The following is a 26,395-nucleotide window of genomic DNA, read 5'->3' on the forward strand; positions in this document are numbered from 1 at the left end:
CCATTTTTTCTCTCTATATTGGCTTCAGTTTGTAACATGAAACTATACTTGTCTATTCTAAATAGCTTAAAGCTAGTAACACAATATACATCACTTTCTACTTAAGTTTTAGTGTTTTATTGCCCTTTGAACCATATTTAATTAATAATCCTAAAATACAAGTTATAAATCATTTATGAAAATATATCTTGCATTACCCTGTCAAATTAAGTAACAAAAGAACTGATTGTTAGTGCACCTCATGAAAAAAAAATTTTTTTTCTCCATCTTACTTATTCTAATCTTATCAGACATAATAAGTTTCTGATGTGTAAATTCTGGTTATTTGTATATAAATAAACAAAGAATACACAGGAAAAACAAGAAATATAACCAGTATCTTTGTTAAACTTCATTGTACTTAAAGTAACATGTGGCTAAGTTTACATGTTTCATAAATATCCTTAATTTTTTCTTTGTATGGATGTTTAAAAGCCAAGACACTGTTAAGCCTTTTTCATCATTAAGGCATATCTAATGTTAACAGAAGTATTAGAAACAATGAAGTTGCAAGAATATGCAAGCAGTTTCATCATTAAGGCATATATAATGTTTACATGAAGTATTAAAAATGTTAGAAAACAACCATAAGGCTTAACAAAGAAATGTTAAATTTGATAAAGCTGTACTCTATAATTTTAGAGACTATTCTTATGTATAATTTGTTTAGCAAATATTGATCCATCATCTACATTCATTACAGTTTCAGTAAATTACTTTCCTTCCCTGTGTCATGATCCATTACCTATATCCAGCATTATGTAGATGATTTATTTATTTCCTACTGTATCATGATCCACCACCTTTATCCAGCATTATGTGGATGGTTTATTTCCTAATCTGGTGGATGTTTTAATTGAAGTATTTTGCTTGTTAGCTTTAACATTGTAATTTTTTTCAGATTTGGAGACAAGCCCATTATGTCAATTTCAAAAATAGTTACTCCGGACCCAGTACCTGAAGATACAGGTAAGTTATCATACTAAAAACTATCTGATTAAAAGAGTAATATGTGTGCATGGGAAGTTTTCCAAACCTCGTTAATCTATATAAAAGTGAAATTTGGAGTAGGAGAGTGTGTAGAATCTCACCATGTGTGTTCAGGAGGGGTGGTTTTAGATAGTACTGTATATTACAAAGGTTATTTCATTAATCCCTTAGCTATGGAACGTCCTGTATTGTGTGATTGTAAACTGACAAGCAATTGAGGAATGTGCCATATGGTGCACTTTAATTTCTTTCAAGCAACATCCTGCTGAATGCATCCAATTGGTTACTAAATATTAATTGGTTGATAATTTATTTCGTAAAAATCTTCAGCTAAGTGTTAATGAATCTTCCATCTCTGTTTTAATACTTACCCCTGGAATCCAGAATCTGAAGGTGTAATAACATCTGATATCTCTTACTAGATAAATCACTTGTTTTCTCATTTTTGTTTATACACATTGGCTCAACATGTTTGTACTAGAGGTATTTGGTGGGTATCGCGAGTTGTGAATTAGGGTTAGCCTTTGTTTACACAACCTCATGTCTCAGTAGTTTGGGCAGATCATCTAACCTTGTCTCAGTAATCTGGGCAAGATCACCCAATCTTTTAAATTACTTTAAATATGCAGGACTGCACCTACATTTATAAATTCAGTAAAATGTTAATCTCGCTGAATCTTGACGTTCTTGATTTATAGGCAAATTATTTTTAAAAACCTCAGTCCTCACAAGTTTGAGAACTGTGACATTTGCTGTATGTATCTTCTCTATTGTTTAATTTATTTACTGCCCCTCTGAGATCTGTGGAATTTAGTATAAGTTAATCATGCCCTCCATGTAGTTAAAACTCTGACATCGTATAAGTGTACAGAATGTTCTTAATGAAAGATTTAAACCTTGCAACATTTTGTGAAGATACTTTCACTGTTATAGTATGTATATTACTAAGGCTACATATCTAAATAGTTTTGTCTTCAGATAAGCTAATGCTTTATTAATATACTTTTGTATTATATTTTTCTATTTAAATTATTTTTACTTGAAGTTTCCTTTTATAACTCTTGTTTTATCACTAATTAATTGGATTCACAGGGATTGTTTTTGTTTTTTTACATTTCTACATAACATTAGATTAATCCATTTGATTTCTCAAGCTACAAGGACGTGTGCATTTGTGAATCAAGAATCTCTTTTGGGTCCGTCTACAACGCCTCCTGCAGCTTCTTCATCTCCTAGTCCAAGCACTCCATGTTCATCTTCCTCTGCATTAGTTTCTCCACCAACCCAGTCTCAGCATGCAGCTTCTGTCACTGTTGGTCTGTTAGGGTCTGTACATGTTACACCCATCTCTTCTCCCATGGACAGAGCTTCTAGCCATCACAGAGAGAAAAGACACTCACTGTCTGCTCTTTCACAGAGGTCACTCCAAAGTAGAGGTATGTACAGACATTCTATGGAGGTTCTTGGATGTAACAGTGAAGTTGGAGACAGTCATGATTTAGATGTACAAGGACCAAGAGCCCCACCATCCAGTCCACTAGCAGCTAGTCCTTCAGCTGTTACAACCCCTATGATGACAAATGCTGTGAATCAGGTAACGTACAAAATTGAAAATGCCTTATTTTCATATTGTATCCTTTTTATATACCTTATTTACTTTGTTAAAAAGTTTCTTTGCAATACTTTCAATATACATAAAGCAAATACTGATGGAGTTTATCTGAACAATACATATTCCTGGAGAATTAATAATTTATTGATTCAGTAACTTAAAGGTTTAAAAACAATGTTTAGTATTCTGCCTATAAAGCTTTACAAAGTATTGAAAGCATCTGATAAGTTAATAGTAACTTTTGCAGGAAGAATATATAGTAATTTGTTGTAATTAACATCATCCCTTTCTAAAAGTTAACATGAAGAGTTTTAAGTTCCTTTGTATTACATCTCAAAATATCTATACAGAAGTAAGGTATATGCTCCATATTACAAAACTTTGTTATTTTAAAATAAAGTCCAAGGTTTTGTTATACCTTTATAATAACACTATAAAACATTACATCAAGTCTTGTTTTCACCAACACTTATATCATAGAAAATGTTCTATTAAAAAGCATTACATTCTCATGAAATATTGTAAAAATAACCCATAAGACTGGTGGTATTTAATATACTCTTATGACATATTATAAGCTTTTACCATAATATAATAGGTTTTTATTATGACCTTATAGGATATTATAGGACAGTGCCATAGCATCTGTTGGTTTATGTTATCACATGTAGCCTTTTGATATTGTGGTAACACACGAAGCAGTATCCAAAGTACCAGCTGTGGCATAAATATGGTAATATATATAGTCTAGTAATATGTTACTGATTGCAATTTTTAAGTTGTTATTATTCTCAGGACATAGTTCCAGTTTCATCATTGAGAGCATGAAGTTAATATTGAAAATTAGAATTCACTTTATAAACAGGTGGTATAGAAAGTGAATTTACACTTACTACTAATTATGTTTTTGGTTTATCATATTAGTGTAAGACTGGGATTCACAGTGTAATGAGGAAGTGTACATAACTTTAAATGCCATCTTTGTATTACTTGTGAATAAGTGATGGATTAAGATCATAAATATATGTTTAGATTGGGGATTTAGAACTTTCAAGAAAGGGGCTATCCCTTATACTTACTGGCATTAAAATACAAAGGAATATAAAAATGAATTGGAAGATCAGAACTAGCTGGAAAATACACACAAGAAGTTGTCTCTCATTATTGGTAAACAACATGAGGAACCCTTTAACTGGTGAAAAACTAATAAACACAAAGATCAGTGGCACAAACCATTCACATGCAACACATTCAAGAAGGATCTTTGTTTTTAAAAAGCAACACATCATGTTTGCATATGTTATTTCCATGACATATCCTTTTAATACAGCAAACCTGAAACAGATGGAGAATGAAATAGATGTTTGTGTTGTTCTATAACAAAGCATACTGGTCAATTCACCTGTGGATTTCTATGCAACTTGACATTTAAAACAGCTATTGGAAGACTGTCATGCTTGTGCACTAGAGGAATAATGGAAAGTATGCAGGGAGTGGGCTTGACACATGACATCCTCATGATGGAGCTTTTTCTAATGGGGGAAAAAATGCATCACAGCTATTTTCAAGATACTTTGTTGTCAAATAGAGCATGAATGGACATGACAACATTGGACTATTATGATATAGTGGAAGTTCAAACCATTCCATATAATGTATTAAACTCTTTGTACTACTGATTTATATTGTTATTGTTTTAGGTTTTTAATACAATAAAATGTTTAATTTTGTATTTTGCAGTAGACCTGTCCATTCTGCATGTTTTTGTTTTAACATTGGATGATTAGATAATAAATTTAATAACATTTGAGATTTAGTACTAAAGTTTAATAAAGTAGCTTCAATTATTTATTATGTGTAATTATATTTATTTGATGATAAAACTTAGAAGTTCTAGTATCTTTTAACATGTTTGTAAATAATACCAGCCACTGTATTGAAATCAAAGTATGCTTAATTTGCTAAACCATAAGACTTATCATATCTAGGGGTGTTTAATGTTTGGTTTTAAAACAATAGGTTGCGTGATTTAATGTTTAATAATAAGACTTACAATGTCTTGTTTTCTTTAACACATTTGATTTTATTGAAGAGGATTGAATGTTTTAAGATGTTCAGCAGCCATTCTTTACTAATCTTACTGTGTACATCTGCAATTTTTCTTGATTTTGAGAAAATGTTTTGGTCTCCATTGCTGAGTTCTTCATCAGATGTAGAATGGAGCCTTACAACATAGTCTTAAAACAATGGGAGAAATCCACAATAAACTCAGAACACACGTTAATTGCACTGTCTGAATCCACTTTAATGAAGTTTGATAACTATTACTATCTCTAGGTTTAATGTGCATCATTGTTTGTGAAAGCTTTTGAACTGCCAAATAGATTGTTTATTTGTTTTGAGAATACTAAATATTCACCTTTTGAGAAGCTGACATCCTTCATTTAACAGTTGCAGGAATTAACTGTTGGTAAAATCCACAACTTATCAATAGCTGAAAAAGGTCAAGAAGTTGATATTCCCCAAAAACCTGAAGACCAAAACCTAGTCAACAAAGATCATGACAGTAGCTGTACCAATGTATATGATTCTGTTCCTGAATTGTAAGGAAATTGTTGTTCAGTGTACTTCTAATTAATAATTAGAGATTTAAAATTTATGTTAAGTATCTATGAATACTAAAAAAAAGAGTAGTTTACAGTTTTGCCTTCATAGGTCTCTTCTTGTTACCAGACCAAACCTCCAAGGACTAAATAACTTTTTTGTGGTTATTTCTGGTTACAAGGCCAATCCCCAAGGATTAAATGAATATAGCTGTTAAAGCTATAACTTGTTAGTTGTTTCTCTTTGTTACCATGTTTCTTCTTATTCTGTGTTGCATATAAATAATAGTGGTAAGTCATGCTAAATGCCAGTAAATGTATATCAAGAACATAGGTCACCCATACCTTCACCTTTTCCAAGGTTTCGCTTCACTGTCACTCCTACTGTGTGTCGATGGGGTTGGTGGCATCTGTCAGTATGCCGTATTCATGACATTACCATGGCAAAATAAAAAATGACAAATTATCTTTGTTGCCTGCTGCTGTCCATACTATTCTTGCATTGAACAAGAACAAAGTATGTTTTCAGCAACCTTAATGTTTCAGTGTTTATTATACACATGAATATATTGTTAACTTCCCTTTTCTGTATCTAATGGGTTAAAGTTATGTAAGAGGTGGCTAATGTGGGCTAGTTGTTCACAACTAATTTAAAATAATTTATATTAAACTGAAGTATTCAGTTGTGAGTGGAGCACACAAGTCACAAATGTATGGAAATCTGTGATTTAAAATAAGTAATTTGACTCTGATACTTGATGTCCAGCATACAGTTCAGTGTTTAATGTAACCATTTTCAAAATAAGCTTACAATACTTTCCAATCTTTCATTTACTTCATTAACTCTTTTCAAATGTTACTACTCTAAACTCGTACAACAATACTTCTGAGTTACTATGTTTCACAGTTGCTTGTAGTTATTTTACTGCCAATCACACTGAACTTGTATTGAGGTGTATATACTTGGAAGTTTAGCACACAAGTCACAAACTCTAGATAGTTTGGAGTTAGAATAAAGAACAACTCTGAGATTGAGATGCCACAAGAACACATCAAATGTTAATGATTCTTCACTTTATTATGTCAAACTTGTCACTTTAGGTACTTATTTATCTCATTAAGCTATTCCTCTGTAAGTTTTACCAAGTTATCATTTGTTCTTATGTGACTTGCTTTCAGACATATCTTAAGTTATTTGTTTCTTTTAAAATTAAATATTTTAATCATTTAGCTACATTACTCAAAAGGAATAGCATTCAGCTCCATACATGCATTTTTAAATATTTCCTCAGCATTCTTATAAATTTTAAAGTAGTGTGTATCAAAACTGCAAGTAGTTTTGACACTTCATTGGTTTATTTCTACAACTCATCGCATTTTTCAAGAACAAAAACAAATGCCTCTTGGTGATTGGCTACAGTTTCAGTCAGTAAATCAATGACCAACCCACTTGTACTGCTTTACAATCCTCTTGTTATCAATCTTGCATCAAATTTTTATTTCTTGCCTTCAGCATAAAATTTTTAGTTGTGTTTTCTTTATTACTAGAGTAGCATCGTTAGTTTGTCACTGTGAAACTTGTGACTGACTTTTGGTTTTTTATGTTTCCTCATGGATGTGCTGGGTGTCAGTTTTTTATCACTCTTGATTCTTTATGCCAATTAATTATATTCTGCTTAGTTCTTGCCACTATTGCATAATGTAGATGATTTCTGTCACACCATTTACCCTTGTAAATCATGGATGCAACAATTAAAGGTTTTTCTTAATTTCTTCTTAATTACTGAAACAATTGTATAGAAATGCTTAATATTCCCAATTGCTCTGTGAGGGATGTTTAACATTGTAATTTGTACTGTCCTTATGTCAACAGAATGTTTGCATGCTCTCTGTAACATGATATATAAACTTCAAAAACAACAAATAAAATTATTTGTTACTCTTAACTTTTGTTTTATTTAGTCTTGTAATAGAATGCTTTATGGGACTATGTTGATGTACATCTACTTTATTATTTAAAAACTGATTAGGGTTGTGGGATACCCTGTTGAGAAGAATAGATGTCCTCATTTGGTCTAGTCTCCTATGGGATGTGTACACTCTATTCCATTCTCCCATGTTTCAGTCCATTGACTTTTACTTTGGTTTTGGAAACTGTTTGATCATATGTTTTCAATTTTTGTGTTGTAGGATGTTACCTTCCTGCTGATGAGCTCAGATTTTGGTTAATCAGTGGTCATCATAACACTTTTTCAGGTTTACTTTTGCATATCATTTTGAGTATTTTAGTTTTTTGTATTTAAGAGCTAAGTTTTGAATTGTACATTATCACAATTAAAATGAATTTCAAGTAGATTCATACATCTGAAATACCAAACCCAGTCCTCCACCAACCAGGAGATATAGGGTGTTCAGAAAGTCACTGTGCACTTATATATTTATTAACAGACAAAAATGCATAGTGACTTTCTGAACACTCTATATAAGATTTTCCATCACAACTACAACTTCAAATATGCATAACGCCGGGAAAGCAAAGTATATGTATGTCCTCCAAACACTGATGCAATAAGTTATGTGAAGCTGGGAGACTAAAGAACTCTGAGTAAATTGATTCATGCTTTACATAGTGTGAAGAGTTTTAATCACATGGTTGTTATTAGTGTGAGAACAATTAAACAAGGCAGAGCTTTTTTTTTTTTCTTTCAGAGGTTTGAAATTCATTTTAGTTCTAAAAATTTAAAACCTACATTTATATATTCTATATCAAAGGATCTGTTGTTCTTAGACTTATTCAGACTCAAGTAATATTTTTTGGAAAGTTAAAAAAAAAAACATTTATAATAGATTCAGAAAATTAAGTAATTGCCTCTAGTGTATTCAGTAGGTTATACTTGTTATGTACTTAGCACATAAAACCATTTGTTTTCAACTATTTATCATGTCATTAGTTATTTTGTGAATGCATTACAGAGAATAAGTAATAATGGATTCAGTGGATTCATTTTAGCTGTATGATAAGTGAATTTTGTGTTGTTGTTAGTGTTTCAACAGTCTGATGAATTGAGAAAGTACGTTACTAACTATTAATAAGCAGCTCTTATCTGGACTCTTTCTCTCAGAGATGCAACAGTGTTGGACTGTTTAGTTTTTGAAATATTTACTGTCTTTGTTGCATATGGCTGGAAATATAGTTAACTTTATGTATTCTAGTCATTATGTTATGTAGCTTTGTTCTCAATAAACTTGTATGAAGATAGATCACTTTTATTGAGGAACAATTAATAATAAATTAATAAGGATAATTAATGTGTGTAATATAATTAGAGAAAGATAAGTTTGAAGTTCGTGGCATTGTAAACATATGTTTGTCCATAGCTACTTTGCTATGTATAGCTATAAACCTCAAAAAGATGATGAGCTGGAACTGCGGAAGAATGACATATATACGGTCAGTGAGAAGTGCCAAGATGGGTGGTATAAAGGGACATCCCTTCGCACTGGTCGCAGTGGAGTTTTCCCTGGAAATTACATTCAGAACTTTCAGTACGTACTTAATGTATTAGCATTAGCTGTTACATAGGTGTTCTTGGTTTATTAAAATGGTTAAGTGCAACTTTACAAATAATCTGTCAGTCACTTTACAAAAGTGAACAAAGGAAACACCTAATTGATATAATGGTCAATGAGTACCATAGTGAGTACGTTATTCAAGACATTTGTTTTCAGTCAGTTGATTTGTAAAGCAGATAAAAAAATTCTCTAGTTTTGCAGGGCACTTGAAAAATTATAAAGTGCATAGCACATAGTATAAACAACTGATATTGTTTATAATGTTTTATTAAGAACAAGTTATACTGTACTTGTTAAGCTTTATTTTAAATAAATGTTTTAGCTCTTAAAGTTATTTAACCATAATAAATAATATAGTAATATAAACTACTTCAAGTGCATATTAATGTAAGAAGTACAAAAATAAAAGATAAAAGATATGTATACTCTAACCAAGGACTAAACAGTAATAGAACTGTAATGGAACAGATGACTCACTGTTTCAATTAATTACATTTCCTATAATACTTATCTCCTCTCCCACTTATAGCTATTGCTTGACTGCCAGGGTTTCTTCCTTTTGCCCATCTAAGTATTGGTCTGATTTAATTTTCTTCACAGTTTTATACCCTATTCAACTGCCATTGACAATATTTATCTCTCGACACTCTCCACCTACATCAGTTTGTCCTCTCTCCTGGTACTTAATATAATCACTCCATTCAGATAATGTCAGTTTTTCTTGACAAGCATGATTAACAAGTTTCACATTATTACAATCATTGAGAGATACCTTGAACATAATTCAGTTGATTTTTGTAATAATAATTTTTTTTATTCCAATTGGCAAGCCAATCTGTGGTACGACTTCCTTGATTATTTCTAATATGGCACAACCCTTGGTTGAGACTGTAAGTGATGTTATTTGTGGTGAGATGGAGACATATGTTTGATTCTGTGATGTCCCTTTGATAGCTTTAAGATCCCTTGTTGTGCCTAAACACTTAATTGAGGACAATAACCAACATTTTAGAGACAATTTAGATTTGTTTTTTACTGTGCCTTCCTTTAGTTTGTTGGTTTTTCAATCTCTCTGTGGAACAGTGGTAAGTTTGTGGAGCTGCAACATTGAGGTTCTGGGTTAATTTCTTTTGGAGGATGTGGCAGGTGGCGAAAGGTCGCTAAGTGCTAAAAAAACAAAACAATTTATATGATAAAACAATGTTCCAATTGGTGATAACTAACACATTCTTTAAATGATCTATGCAAACAAAAAAGGAAATCACTCTTGAATAAGCTGCCTCTGATATGTTTTTCTTCTGTTGGTTCATTAAGAGTGTGATGTTTTGTGTCTTTCCTTAGTTGTTTTTGAGCCTGCACCTTACTTGATAGCTGAAAGGTCTGGAAACAGATTTTTAGCTTTTTCTCCATCCATGAATATTGCAGTTCATGCTGAGAGGTTTACTTTTTTAGTTACATGAAAAAACAGTTGTACCTCATCCAACAGGGTTGTCAAAACTTCATGGTTTACCCTACCACTATTGGGTGGAAGCATTTTATGACTCAAATCATGCATCTGCTTCTCAAACTTCTGGTTTCTGAGGTGGAGTTCGTGGTTAACATGATCAGATCAATGTACCCTGATGAGACTGGGTAAGTTTATGGATTTGCAATTCTAAAATCTTAACATTTTGTTTTCCTTTCATTTAACTTTGTTAGAAGAGTCTCAGGATTATCAATTTTATTGGTGATAGGCCAGCAACATTGTTATTATACAGGTTAGTTCAATTGTTAGTTTCTGCATTCATTCTTGTTGTTATTGGAGTCACAAATTTCCATGGCTCCTATAGAAGGTCATATTTTTTCCCCTGTTTTTTTGTCCTAATATCAGCCTTCCTCAGTACATTGGTACCCAAAATAGATTTTCTCTACATTCAAGGATTCTGCTGCTTGGTTGGATTGCTACCAGTGACATTGGTAATTAGTGCATAACTTCAAAGTCTATGGTAGCTTGGCACTAAGAATTTTGTCCCATGGTAACCTTAACCATTGATCCAGTAGCACTACAGGTCTCTGTGTCATGATTAGCCATTCAGTTCACATCTTCATCACTATTTACATTGTTTTTGTGTGTGTGCAAGGATTAGGTACTGCAGTTCCTGGTTTTTCCCTTTGGACTCTCATTGGCTTCCTTTTGGTTTTGCCATATCATACAAGTTTTTTTCTCATCATCTCCATCTATTGCAATTTGCACACATTATTCCATTGAGAACTGGTTCTTGCTAGCAATATCATCAATTATCAGAACATTACATTCTGATTACACTTTAAGAAACAGTCAAGACAGGCTTAATTTTCAGGGCTATTTAATTGGTCTGGATATTTTCTTTTTCATCTCGTTTCTCAGTGAGAGTCAACTGACTCCCATCTGGTTTAAAGTAGCCTGACTCTTACTCATTTCTTCACCCACTGTGCAGATGGTTCTTTCTGTGATGGGAATGTAGGCATTACTCTAATCCCTCATGTCTTTGGATGAGAACTCAAGAGCTCCTTTTAATGATAAACTTTGATTTGCTAGATTCTCCAGTTCCCTTATTTAGGATCATTCTTCATTCTCAAGGGGTTGTTAAGTCAGAATGCTACCATGATATGGGTTCCTTTACCACAACCTTGTCCAGATTTCCATCTATTCACAAATGCCTTGTTTCAAGGATGGGATACATATACCATCAGTCAAGAATTTCAGGGTATGTGCACAGACAAAGATGCTTGGCCTTTGATTTTAATCAGTATGTGTTTACTACACTATTCCTGGAAGAGGGTCCACTGGCAGAGTGGTTCCATCCTGGGTCCTTGTTTGAGCATAGTTGTTCCATTTCCTCTCCATAATTCTTGGAGCAAATGGAATGTACATTTTACACAAGGTTATAGAGTGAGGATGAGTGTTGGTAACTCCAGGTTAGGTGAGTTCCATTTTCTCAGGTTGATGAAAACATGCCATCCCATCATTCTGATCCAGCAGTGTTGCCTTTCAGAATTTGGAGAAGGCTTGTTCACTTCAATGTTGGTTACTTTGCCATTGTGATTCTGGTGGTTCAGAATAAATTGATCTGTGGCTACAGATGGTGATCCATTCATAAGTGTGTGCATGCATGCATGCTTGCATGTGTAGTTTGCAGCCCAAATTGGGATATGGGGAACATGTCTCTTTAATTCCAGTCCATAGTAATAGAACCTTGGTTATCTGGGTGGGGCTTGGTGTCTAGTTGTGATAATTCAGGTAAAATTCCATCCACAATAGAGGAATTATGTTCTGTGTGAAGAGCATACTTGTTCTGGATGTAGTGAGGTTTCCCCACTAGGGTGCCAATCTTTTAGTGACACACCAATGATCTATGCAGATGCTTTTTGTATGGATAATGCCTTCACTGGCTCTCCACCTTATCATTATGAGATACTGGCTATAATTGTGAGTAGAGGTATGTTTTGAAATTTAACATTTTCTTAAACTTAAAATGTATTTCCAGTAATCTACTGTTTCACACTCTACCCTCCTTCCTCCCCTCTACAACCTGGTATTAGAGGCTGCAGATTAAGTCAGTCTCAAAATGGTGATAATAATACATGAATGAGGTGCTTATATACAGTACCAAGATAGAAGACACATTTACATAGGTGGAGACTGTCATGAAAAAACTGAGTAGGGTATATAAGAGTGGAGCAAGTGAGAAAAAAATCAGACCAATGCTTATATGAGCAAATGAAGAAAACTTAGCAGTAAGGTAATAGCTATAAGTGTAAGTGGAGGTAAGTACTTTGGAAATACATTTTCAGTTTCAGAAAATGTAAATTTAAAGTACAAGTTCAATTCATTTTTGTTGCCTTTTTTCTACCAAATCTACAGTGTGGAAGGAATTCTAGAATGGCTTTAATATACTAGAACTTGTAAGACTGTTATCTGCATGTATTAACTTAACTATGTTTATAGCAATTACTTAGTTTTATAGCACTAAAGAGTGGCTCTAATACCTTCACTTATGACAGTGTGTTAACTACTGTATTAAAACATCTTTTGATACAGGTTATGTAGCTTTACAGTACTAAAGAGTGGCTCTAATTTACTATCACTTGTTGACAGTGCGTTAACTGAAAACTAATGATGCAGATTATTTGTTTGTGAAGGTCAGTTTGTGATGGTTGTCATTGGAGTGATTTAGAATGTTACCTTCTGCTTGTACTAGGGATTTCTCTAATGTTTTTTGTGTTGCTATTGGCTGCTGTAGTTGGTTGACTATCCTCAGTCTTCTTCTATTCCCTTGATCTCCCCTCCCTTGAAGCATACGTTAAAACAAGGAATCATATTTTTTTAGTTTCAGGGGGTAGCATTTTCATTTGAGATGGTTGTATGTTTGATTTTACCTCAGTATAATAATACATCCTCTAAATATTTTGAAGAGGGTATTCAGGTTGTGCTGATTTCTGTGTTAGATTTTTGAATATTGTATATTGTTGTGAAGTAATGATTGTAAATCTCAAGGCAGTACACAGTTAGGATATTCATTGTAAACTGTTGCAAAGTCAAGAGTGTGTGTATCTGAAGACAGTACACTATTGTCAAGTGAAGGGTGTGTGTGTGTGTGTGTGTAAATTAAAACGGACAGTATGTCATTGTGATTGGTGTTGTAAATTGTTGTCAAGTTAGGATTATTTTTGATGTCCACACAGACAGTACACTATTAGGTTTTTGTTGTAAACCATTACAGAAACTGCTGAGTGTTTCTTAATACATCTTAAGTTGTTTTTTCTCTTCAAGTGATTTTAAATATAATGGTACTTATTAAGGTTGGATAAGTGCTATCAACATCATTTTAGTGTGAAACAGATGTTGTAAATTAATTCTTAGAGTTTTTAGACAAAATACCTTTTCTGGACAGTAAGAATAAGATTTGTATAAATACATATTTGTTCCTGTGGTGAATTCTGCTTAGGACCTTCTAACAATAGAATTGCTTTTATTAGTAGAATGAATGCCCATAATTAATTTAAGTTAAACTAACTCTGATTATAGGCCATCTGTCATACAAGTTCAGTTCCAACAATCATCGTCATCTGTTGCTAACATCAGGTCAACTGCTGTACAACCCTCTCTACACCATCCTTCTTCAAGTGTGTTTAGTTATCCTGTACATTGCACTAATGATCCAACAATTCTGCTTGATAATGAAATATCCCCACCTCCACAGCATGTAGCAGGACCTTCCTCAAGTTTTCTTCCTTCCTATAATGTAAGTACACATTGTAACTCTAGTCTTCTAGAAACTTTTATAATTCTTTCTGTACAAGATTGTTTTCTTATTGTCTTTTTACTCTAAACCTCTGTTCATCTCAATTTTCTCTTATATTTGTAAAATATCATTACTTTATCAGTGTTTGTAATACATTTCCTGTCTATTTCTGCTCTTCTAAATATGACTTGTACTTGTCATATTTAAATGAGTCCATGCTAGTATAAACACAAGAATGTTGCATTCTAAAACTATTTTTGCCAAATCTTCTACATATTCTTGATGATGAGAAACCCACTTGAAATAAACATGCATCTCAGAACAGCTTGTATGGGTGTTAACACTTTTATTGGTAAGGAGAGAACAATGTTTTCGACCTTCTTAGGTGATCTTCAGGTTGAAACATTGTTCTCTCCTTATCAATAAAAGTGTTAATATCCATACCAGCTGTTCTGAGATACACTTCTACATATTGTAATGCTGTACTTTATGTAAGCATTCTTGGTCATTAGCATATAGTTTATAAAAATTGATGTGGCAATCAATTCCTACCACCCCCACCCCATAGTATACCTTAACCTCACATTTCATTACTAACTGAAATAAATTTTGCAAAAATCAAGCTTCATTAACAAAAAGGGAGAGAAGTCAAGGAAATCAAATGTCAGCTCTGTGAGCCAATCAGTATTAAAATAATTAATGAAATGAATTTGTGGAATATGCATATAACAATTATTGATAAATATCTAATAGATTGTCCACTTATTATATATGATAACAATAGGTTCCAACAATGACTTTCATGTTATGTTACTTAGAAACAAAAATATAACCTCATATTGTTGTTAGTTTATGAAGTGAAAGTATGAAATGAAATATATAGACAACAAAAGTGGAAAAATATTTGTTGATTCCTTAAGTCAGACTGTTGATTAAAGAGATTTGTTTTTATTAAAAATGTTGGTAATATAGCAACAAACAGAAATATTTTAAGTTAAAAATTAGACCAATATTTATACTTTCATGATACATTTTATTTTCCAGGCTAGGTGATTCTACACTATGTATTTACTTTAGACTTATTATATTAATAGTCATTACACTTATAAGGTTTCATGGCACCCACATCCTCATGGCCACCTTCACCTTGTCACTAAAAGTCATCTTGGGTTGAAAGTAATTCACCTATTCTATCTGGTTAAGTGCATTTTGACTTTTATGACTTCTATTTTGAGAAACCAAGCATGATGGGATGTGACACCCATTTACATAAGTTGGATATCCTACTGATATATTAACAGTAAGGGTTACTGTGATACCTACCCATTGTTATATTGCTGTGTTTGTTATTAGTCATGTCTTCTTAAAATATCAGTACTGAGGGTTACTGTGATATCTACTGAGTGTTATATTATTGTGTCTATGTATATGTTAGTCATGTATATACACTTTCATTTGTCAGACTAGAACTTTTGATGTGGATTTCTCGGTGAAACACTACAAGTCTTATTTTTTAGAAAGGTTTTTCAGTTCAATATCACCTTACCTGTTTTATTGCAGTCATTTTTCAATGCACTTGCTATACTACATGATGGCACAATTTCAATGTCATCACGTGATAAGTGACTTCAATTTCAGTTACTTTTATTTGCAAAGCATTTCACATGACTCTTGTCCTATATTTTCCTAAAATTAATTATATTACACTAAACACATTTCTATGGGTTTTCTAGGTTATTTAGGTCTAAAAAATATGCATCCATAGTTTGTTTAAAACCATGTGCTTATCATTTTGTAAACACACATTTGAATATCTTTTATAAGTTCAGTTGATGTTATCTTCATTACAGTTTTACTTTACTTTGTAATTATTTAACTACAGTTCATTTCATAGACTTCTATAAACATCTTCTAGCTACTTTTTTCTTTGCTGCAGGTTTTATTCTTTGTTTGTGTGAATTTCATTGTTTCAATTCCTAAAACCATGTCATACAGTGAATTCTAAAGCTATTTACTAAAGTTATTTAGTTTATATCTAAATTTACTAAGTATAGTTTTATAAAACTAACAGAACTGTTTTGTATGTTGCAGTTAGTATCTTATTAATATATCAGTATTGTGTGTTTCTGTGATAATTTTTCAGTGTTGTGTTGGTGTGTTTTATGTTAATGATAGTGTTTTCATATCCTGTTAATATGTGACATATAAAGATTAATACATTCTTTGTGTCACATCTGTATTAACACAATGACTGTAGATGTTATCATATATTTGTTGCAGTTGGTAACCCATCTTGAATGGCAGTCCTTTTGAATAGACATGCTTTTGCTCCCAATTTGACTCACAAGTTTTCATTCTCTTAATATTTCTTTACCATTTCTTTCTTTTGTGAAGAGTTATAAATTATCTTGTTTATCTTTCACTCTTTCAATTTTTGTGAGTTATGCACTTGGAGTTTCAAGTGGTTAAAGCTACAACTGCTACAGTAGGGTTACCAGTCATGTCCAAGAAGTCTGAACCACAATTCTCTATCCATAAAGTGATGGCTCTTGGCCCATTGGAGTTGACCAATTTCGTTCAATAAAACAGAAAAAATTGACTATCTTACCACAGTTTTCAGTGGTCAGGATGTTTTGTTTTGTTTTCCATCTTGAATATACCTCTCAGTCATGTATCATTTTGGAGAACTTAACCCAGACCTCTTTCCCCACTAGGTGGATTTGGTTATTCAGGTATGTTCTGTCCTTATCTTCTGCTTCCCATGTTCCACCCTTGCTTTTTGGGGGGACAAGTCTTTGGATCATTAATTTCATGTTTCTTCTTCTTCTTCTGGATATTTGGGCTTATGAATTGTTTTGAGGATCATTTTGCTTCATCTGCCATGAACTGTGTCTGATCATTATTTTCATTATCATCATTCAAACTTCCCTTTGTATGGATTGGTCTCAGTAGTTCCATTACCTTTTCTGAATTTGTTATTACTCTGACCACCCTTTTCAGGTCAGGGCTAATGGGGCCAGACTCCATTAGTTTGCCAGTGTTTGGAGGTCATTGGTAATTGATCCATGGGTTCTGAAAACTGTTTCATTAAGTCTGGTCCTGTACTTCCATTCCTCCCCCTCATTGTCTCTCAATCTTATTTCCTTTCCTCCTCTTTGGGTTCCTGGTTTTGCTCACTTTGTTTACTTCAAGAACTTCTCTTTCCTTTTTTCCTCCTTTCTATGTATATATGGTTGCTTCTTGCCCTCTTACAAAATAACTTAGTCTTTCATCCTTACTTTCTTCTCCAAGACATTGTCATGGTTGGTTGGTTTGTTAAAGTGGAGCAGTTTTTTGGTTCATCTAGAAGTGTTTTTTCACCCTCTCCTCTCTTGGTCCCTACCTGCTTCATTTCATTCACAAGCCATGATAGGCTACATGATAGGCTCTCTCTTGGGGACATGAGCTTATTTTGAAGCCCCCATTCCTCTTGGTCTGGTTTTCATGACTCACCATCAGTGAGTTTTGATAGATCAAAGGAGTCTTATTCAGAATTCCTTAGATGCTTCTCATACCCTTTTTCCCTCCCTTACAGACCAACTTTGATTGGTGGTTGGATTGAAACAATACTACTTGTCCAGAATATCACCTCATAGAGATGATTGTTTTTTTGTTAAGGGTATATTTTGACACTAGGGATGTTTAGGGCTTATGGTTTTTTTCTGGGTCTTTTCTCCATGTCAGCCTTGGAATTTCTTGCTGTTGGTCAGGATTTCCTTCATTTTCTGTGAGCTCCTAGGGGATGTTTGGTGATTCACTCTGATGCTTCTATGGTAGTGTTGTACACCACTGGGCAACTGGCACTTTGTTTATAGACCTCTGTTTTCTCACCTTGGATCTTCTGTATTGAGCTCATTGTCATCCCATCACTTTATTGGCATGTTGTAATCCTGGTGCCTTGAATCTGGTCACAGATTGGCTATTTTTTTCTTGACAGGATTCACCTAGTAATTTGGTTTTTGGATCTACCCATTTTTGGATTTTGTGTGCTCTGTGGGATGTTTTATGTTTTGGATGTTTTTGCTACTCTTATCAATACACTACTTCCTCATTTTTGATCTCCTGTTCCTCATCCTCTACCTGGAGCAGTCGATGTTCTCAGTTGGGTTGGTATCTACTTGCATATCCTCCTATTTATCTCCTCCCATGTGACCTTGCCATACTTCACATCACTCCATGTATGGTTATGCTGCTGCTTATATATTTTTCATTTCAGATGTGATTTTGAGTGCCTGCTCACTTTCTCTTCCCTTATATCTGACACTGCTCCATCAGTCACACTGTGGTATGTGCCATTCATCTGCACTTGTACTGTCTTCTTATATGACTTTCTAAGGGCCAGATTTTCATGTATAGCTTTCTTCATTTTTCGTCCTTTTTTACTGCAAAGCAGCTTATCTACGCACATAGTACACGTACAGTTTTAGTTTGTTTTAAGGCATTAGTCCTTTCCCTCCTGTAGTTCCTTGCATACCACCCATTTTATCTTGGCTTTTTGAACAATGCCATTTGGTTTTCTGCTGCAGTGTAGCATTTCTTACCTCTTTTCAATTTACTGTCTTTGCTTGTGTTTTCTAGTTGCTAGTCTTATCCATTGTTTTGTTCATTCCATTCTTCCATCCCCTCTGCCCTCTTCTTTTCCAGATTAGCATACCTATGTGATCTTCCATGATTTTTACCCATGCTCCACTGGACCTTTTGTTTTCATGTTTTTTAAATTGTCTTGTTCATTCCTTTAAGCCCAAAACATTGGCTGTTCAAAAGGGTATTTCTCCCAACCTTTACTTTTGTTCCAATCCTGCCCACCTCTTCGGTGATATGTTGTACGGCTGCCTTTCATGGTTTTTGAATTTATATATTCTGTGAAATCCTCACCTCTCTTATGACCTGTTTTTGTGTTTTTCTTCTGTGTTAAATTTGTTAGATGAATTGCCTGGTATTTTTCTTCCCTTTCTAAGGATGATTGTTGCCCTTTTTTTGTATTTTCTTCCCTTCAGATCCATCACCTTACCATGTAAGTGGTTGTACTTTCCATCTTCCCTTGGGGGACATCATGAGTTCTGTACTTATTTGTCTGTGAATAGTAAGTACTCCATTCATTTATTGTTTTCTTTCATTATCATCATTATGTGCCATCTTCTTCAGGAAGATTGGCTGTCACAATCCTTCATTTCTGTCTGTTCTGTGATTTATTCAGTTTGTTCAGTCCACTCTGTAATATTTGTTATCACATTGTTTTTGGCCTTCCCCTATATGTTTTCCCTCCCATTTGTCCCTCTAGTGTGACTTGCTGGAAAACATTTCTTAACACAAACTACAATCGAACCCCTCTAAGCAGCCACCCGTCAGATGCGGTCACCCCTTGAAAGTGGTCATTCAGTAACAGTCCCTGTTTTTTGTTTATATAATCCCTAATTATGTACAGTGGAACCCCTTTAATCAGGCCCGTTTGTCTCAGTACCAAAGGTAGCTGCTTTAGAGGGGTTCCACTGTATCCTCTTTTCTTGTCTATACTCATTTTTGAGGTGAAAAGTAGAGGACTCTCTTCCCATTATGGGCCTGATGTACAATTTCAAAGGCTGTCAGGTTTTAGTTGAGGTCAAACTTACATTTTTGGTCCATTGCACCCTAGCTACTCTACACCAGAAGGTCCCATTATTTTTTCTTTGGGCCCTTCCATGTTTCTGCTCTTTTTGGTAATACGTTATTACTAAAGGGCAAAAAAATATACGTGGCTCAGAATTGGTGTGGTTTTCTATGGGTGTGTTGTTTTCAAATCTGTCTCGCACCCAATGGTTTACCTTTAGGTGCTTCCTAAAGGGAGATCATCTTGTTCAATCTTGGATTCTAGCTTTTTGTGAGAGAAAGTAAGACATCATATTGAAAGTTAACATTTTTCTGAACTTAAATTGTATTTATGATAAATATATACCTGTTCTCACATTTCCCACACATTCTTCCCAGGTTCAGTTAGCAACTTTTATGTTAACTGTTGAAGCATCTAATGCCAGTGAATTTGGTGTGGAACAGAACTACATAACTGTCATGTTCATTTGATAACTTTTATGTTAAACACTTAAACATCTGATGTCAATGTGTTTGGTGCAGTATAGAACCACACAACTGTCATGTTCAGTTGGTAACTTTGGTTAACCATTGAAACATCTGATGCTTGTGTGTTTGGCATGGTACAGAACCACACAGCTGTTATGCTTAGGTGGCAACTCACATTATTGTTAAAATGTCATATGTTTGGTGTGGAGATATTCACTACTCTGGTGAATTTGTTCTTTGTAACATTTAAGTAGTTTGGCATATAAGCAAGATGTCTCTGAAACTCTTGTCCTGATTTTGCTGGTGAATGACAAGCAAGTGATGGAACAATGTAATCCAGTGAAGTTTTTAATCTATATTTAGCTGTTTCTTCCAAACTTCAGGAGATTATATGAGAAAAGTAAACACCTTTGGTGTATACATCAAAACCTTATGCACAGATCTCTTGAGGCTCAATTGTTATTAGTCTTTTTTCTCTAGTTTTAGAGCTTATCACATTAAATAAGTATCATTAAAAACTAAAGAAAAGCTAAATATTTATAAATTTAAATCCCAAAGTTTCTGTGTTATTTTATATTGCTTGCAATTAATATGTTCCCCAAACAACATGAGATATTTATTAGGTGACTTAAAATACCTTTGTTTTTTGAAGTGGGTTTACCTAATACAGACACTAAAGTGTTAAAGAATGAATAAAAGTAAAAACACTCATTTTAATCTGCCTTAGATTTCTTCTCGGTCACCAGGCACAAGTCCAGTCTTGTTCACTCGCCCACAAGGAATGAGTGTATTTTCCGGTCCTACTGTTTGGACTTCATATCCTGCTATTACGTTGGCAGCTTCTTGCCCACTGACTTCAGGTTTGTACAGTCAGACAACAAGCATCACAACATTTCCAAACAGCAGCAGCAATGGAAGTCTTGACCAAATCTGGGTCAGTGCTCAAGATATGCGAGGAAATATAAACCCTAGTCATTCAACAGGAACCCTCCACATGACCTCGCATGCAATTCCTCAAGTCACATCCATAGCAAATGGAGGCCTACCAATTAATGGAAAAGCTGAAAAGGTACAGAAATGAAAATGTTTTTGATACTCTATAATTTGAGTATTCTAATGATCACCAAATTCTTTTAGTTTTTTCTGAATGATGTTAGCTTTGTTTTGTAATTGTTGGTTTAAATCATACACTATTGAGTTTTTATGTTTTTATCAACATTTACAGTACCAGTAGGATTATTTCTCTATACTTTTTGTCTAGTTTTTTGTTTCTTGCAGTTAGTTAACCAAGCACGTAACTCAAAACTTTCTGGTACAAATCACTGGAGACAGTTGAATTTGTGTGTCTGAAATAAGCAAGACTTTTGATTGTTGTTACTACTGTGATATCAAGTCTAGTTATGAATATTGATATCACACCAGTAACACTCTTGTCTAGTTATGAATATTGCTCTCAAATATTAAAACTAAATATGCTTGTTCTTGTAGTATTGAAATATTCAAATTAAGATTTAATTGTTAAGTTACTGATCTGACTTTTGGTCCAATACAATATGAATTTAATGAAACTTAATAGGGATTTTCATAAAGAATCTAACCAGTCAAAGGATAGCACTGTATCCTTGAAGCAATATTGCTGTTAAGTGGTGGTCTTGCCATTATTGTTTGAAAAAAAGAAAACAGTGTGCATAAGAAAATAAGTTAGGCTTGAATTTTATGCAGTAAGTACCAGTGTGTATTAGTTTGAAGAATTATAATCCTGTCCCATTATCTAGGTAGTTCAAATATAAACTTATGTAACAGTTTAAAGCATTGAAATGGTTTGTACAGGAGAAGTATGTGGGCTTTATGGTACAATAATGTAATATGTGAGGTTATCTTAACCTTGTGCTAAGGATTATTTGCTTAGCATTTGTAAATATATTGATCTGCTGTGATAAACATTTTAAGGTGCCTATTAATTATAGGAACCTATATAATTACTGATTCTTATTTGTAAGATAAACAGAGTTGTAAGCTGAAATTATTTGGTTATGCCATGATCTCTGTTTATGAATAGGCTGACTATTACACAAAGGTGCCATTTGCAACTGGCTCTAAAATAATTTTAATGAGTAGCTGCATTACAGTCACATAATGCTTACTCTCATGTTTTTTTTTCTGTAGAGTATCCTTAAATTTGCTTGTTCTTTCACATATTTTCGACCATCTGTCAGTTAATATGACATACTTTCTCTAAAACTAAACTGATTTTTTTTATTCTTATATCAGAAATAATTCCAGTTTTGGGAAATTTTCTTTGTTCAAATACCAACAAATTGCTTAAGTAATGAGTAGAAACCCTTTGGAAGTTCTTGATCTTATTGATTTTTCTATATAACATGTTTAAATGTTCATGATTTGATATGCACAGTTAATTATATTTTGATTTCTTGAATAAATTTTTCTTGAAGAATCTTTGATACAAGTGAAAATTTAACAAACAAGGTTTTTTAAATGATAAACTTCACACTTGCAGTTTCCATTAATGTGTGTATAAAAATAGTGTGGCCTGGTTGTTTGGGTGCTCAAGTTGTCATCTGTGGGTTTTTCACATCACCAGTATCGAACATGCTTGTCATTTAGATATATTGTCAGAACCAACCATCTGAGCATGAAAAAAGACCTGATTGGCTGATTCTACAGCTAGAAGAGATTAAAATTGAATGAAGTTTCTACAAAAATAGAAAGAATGTGAGTTTAGTGGTGTTCTGCAGTGAAGCAAATGTTCTTACTATGTAGAGCTTTCAGGAATTGATGAATAGTATCAGTTTACATAAAGGTGGTTAAATTGTTGTCTTTTATAATAGTGATTTTTATCCAATCATCATGAAAATAAGAAGTAGGCTAAAGAAAGTGTTGATGTAGAGTCAACAACCAAACCATTAAACTGATAATACAGAGTGCAGTTAAACAAGAAATGAAATTATTTAGTAGCAAAATTCATTGCTTTCAAGAATTGTGGAACATGATTTATTTAAGATTTTTTTTGTAAATACATTTAGAAATTTGGTGTATTGTTTTTTTAAAAAACGTTCATTATCATAACTATTATAGCAAACTTAATTATTGAAATTTTGAATTCTATCAAATTCAAAACAGTCTTTCATAATATACTTGTTAATATAATTCTTTAAAAAATTATTCTGATAATGGATGATTAAAAGTTCTAATATTTAAAACAGTAGCTCAAAATGAACATTCTTACTTTGTTAGGGAATCTATAAAATTCCCTCAGTGAGTTTCTGGTGGTCTAATATCTGAATATTGAGTCTGAGTTAATGACTTGTTAAACATTCACTGCAAACATCAACTCATTTACAGACTTGCTTCTTATAAATATGGTAGTGCATATTTTTGATAACAATTTCTGTTTTATCATTAAAAAAAACTTTCAACCTTGTACATCAACTTTACGAATAGTTCAAGATATTTTGGTTCATCGTGGATATAAAATAATCAGGATATTCTAATGTAACAATCTTCACCTTATGTGGAAGAGATAGAAGTTACTTTACAAGAATCCTTCTGACTATATGTTGATTGTAATGATGTTCTACCTTTTGTTTGTAATACTCCATAGAGTACTTCATGTTCCAGTTTCATTCTTCTTAATGTAGATGAAGACCTTCTGTGTTTACTATTTATTTCACACTACTAGTGCATAGAAGGTTGATATCCTGTGATTTATTTGATATGGGGACCTAACTTGTCAGTTTCACATATCTTTGTGTGGCTTTATCTTGCATATCTTGGTTGTACGTCTAGGCTGGGGTCTTACCAGGCAATTGGTTTCATTCTGACTTTGAGTTAGTTACAAACATTATGTTGTTGTCACTAAAGTCTGCATTATGGCTTTCATTTTCATCACTGTGCTATTTATGAAAATCTCTGTAACATAATGAACAAGCAGCTATTTCTCTTGCTATTTGTGGAACTTTCTGTGATTGTTATGATAGTTGATTATCCACGGTGGTCTTTATATATATTTCGACAGACTTTCTGTTTAACCTTCTAATATCATAGATCCTAGTGGCATCATATGTTTGTTCACAAGTGAGCACCTGAATTCCAGTGGTAAGGAAAAGTTGCCCTGCAGCTTGTAGGTGGACACACTGTAAGAAGCTGGTAGGTAGACCGTTCACACAGGCAGATTCAATTACATCTGACAAAACAGATTATTCTCATTATTGCTGTTAAACTGTGACACTTGTTTTAAGGTATTCCTCATTATGTCTAAAGTTACAATCGTGCAGTTTAACTTCTTTCTCTATATCAGTAAGCTTCTTGTGCATTGGGTGTTAAGCTCAAGATGAAGTGACAGATTATAGTACACCATACTGTGTACCTTGTTTTCTGTATGATCTGGTGAACCATAGGTTCCATATAGTGATAACGTAATGTCATTTATAGTACACCATACTGTTTACCTTGTATTATACATCGTCTGATGAATCATAGGTACCATATAGTGGGAACCTAATGTTATTTATACTACACCATACTGTAAACCTTGTTTTCTATATGATCTGGTGAACCATAGGTTCCATATAATGTGAACATGATGTTATTACAATATACCATACTGTGTGCCTTGTTTTCTACATGGTCTGGTGAACTGTAGATACAATGTAATGTGAACATGATGTTATTACAATACATTGTTTTCTACCTTATCAAAGTACCATATTTTACACATTTAGAACTTATTAAGGTAAGTATTAGTTGTAAAGAAATCAAATACTTTTTATGTTACAAATCTTTTTTAGATTTACTATTGGTATTTAAAATATTCACCATTGAAATAATTACATATTTGACTTTTGTTGTCAATATTACTAGTTCAATCTTAATGGAAAAACAAAACATAATATCTCTCAAGAAAGAAAGTTATTAACAAAGAAACTTCTGTTTGTAATAATTTCACAATAAAGTTGTATGATTTCCAGTCATGCTAATTAATGTTGGTAATATTATTGTGTTGGACATAAAGTTCTTTTAGGTTGGACATGGGTTATTTGGAATCAATACAAGTTTCCATATCAGTTTGTAATACTTCTTTTTATTTAGAAAGATAAAAAAGACAAAGAGAGAGTGGGTTTAGTGAAAAGGTTTACATACAGACAGAAGTCCAAATCTCCACCATCTGGTAACTTCTCGTGTGATAACCCTGTATTCACTGAAGTTCTCACGTGTGCTGGAAATCCATCTCTCCAAGTGGCTCATGTAAGGTAAGAGGTTTGTTTCCCATGTGAATACTTATGATTAATTTTTCATGAACTATCAAAACTGACACCTAAATCATACAAAAAAAAAACACAGAACAACACATTAATTTGGTTTCTTGACATTAGTAAATAATAGACTTTTACAAATACAGATTGAGTTACTGTCTTTGAGAATCTAAATTTCAAATGTTCTGTTATATATTCTAACACTTTTTGTTTTATTAGTAGTGTTAAATCCAGCAAAAAACAAAAAAAAAGGGCAGTGTGTCATATATGCAGCTTATTAACTGTAGGGCACACATATCATGCATTACTTTATATGTATGTTTTGGTAAGTAATAAAAATAAGCATTTACACCATAATTCTGTTGTTCTTAAATTTTTATTAATCAACAACTCATTACCCTGTCTGTCTGCATCCAGTATGTTTCAGATATTCCTGCAGACAAAACTTTACTCATTCTTGTCCTAATGTTGGCATACTGCACCCAGCTCAGGTGAAGCTGCAGTTAACGCTAGCCTTATGTTTTTTTTTTTTTTTACATTATTAACATACAAGTTAGTGAAAGGTATCTACGTTTTGAAAAGTGCTTTTATGAGCTTTTCACTTGGTAACCTACAGTTATGTAACACATTAACAAAGAAGTTGTACTTCATATTAGCATAACATAAATCAAAGTACAATGCACCAGGACTTCTGTGAATGTCATCTGAAAGCTCACATATTTGTCACACTTTGTGGACAGTTTTTTGTGACTTTGCTGTGACAAATTTGTCCACAGCTAAAGAGGGTCTCACAAAACTTGTTTATTCAGGGGGTTGATTTGATTTATAACTGGGATGACCACAATGTTTAGAGAATGAAAATATGACTGAAACAGGGGTTGATTTATAACTAGGAAAACCACAATGTTTGTAGCATAAAAACATGACTAAAGCAGGGGTTTATTTATA

At 33.2% G+C, this 26,395-nt stretch overlaps 1 protein-coding gene across 9 annotated transcripts in view; it reads left to right on the forward strand.

The window, feature by feature from the left end:
* LOC143240562 (E3 ubiquitin-protein ligase SH3RF1-like) overlaps window positions 1-26,395 on the forward strand; it is a 68,870-nt gene that overhangs the window by 36,077 nt on the left and 6,398 nt on the right. For 7 of the 9 annotated variants that reach the window (XM_076483202.1, XM_076483205.1, XM_076483201.1 and 4 more), the window contains exons 7-13: window positions 941-1,008; window positions 2,184-2,623; window positions 5,093-5,244; window positions 8,623-8,790; window positions 13,865-14,081; window positions 20,902-21,243; window positions 25,284-25,444. In XM_076483202.1, the coding sequence (XP_076339317.1) occupies window positions 941-1,008; window positions 2,184-2,623; window positions 5,093-5,244; window positions 8,623-8,790; window positions 13,865-14,081; window positions 20,902-21,243; window positions 25,284-25,444 (1,548 nt within the window). The remainder of the gene's footprint in view (window positions 1-940; window positions 1,009-2,183; window positions 2,624-5,092; window positions 5,245-8,622; window positions 8,791-13,864; window positions 14,082-20,901; window positions 21,244-25,283; window positions 25,445-26,395) is intronic. The other 2 variants (XM_076483200.1, XM_076483207.1) reach the window with 2 other exon arrangements.

Source organism: Tachypleus tridentatus, chromosome 13, assembly GCF_004210375.1.
Source record: "Tachypleus tridentatus isolate NWPU-2018 chromosome 13, ASM421037v1, whole genome shotgun sequence".
NCBI classification, from domain to species: Eukaryota; Metazoa; Arthropoda; class Merostomata; order Xiphosura; family Limulidae; genus Tachypleus; species Tachypleus tridentatus.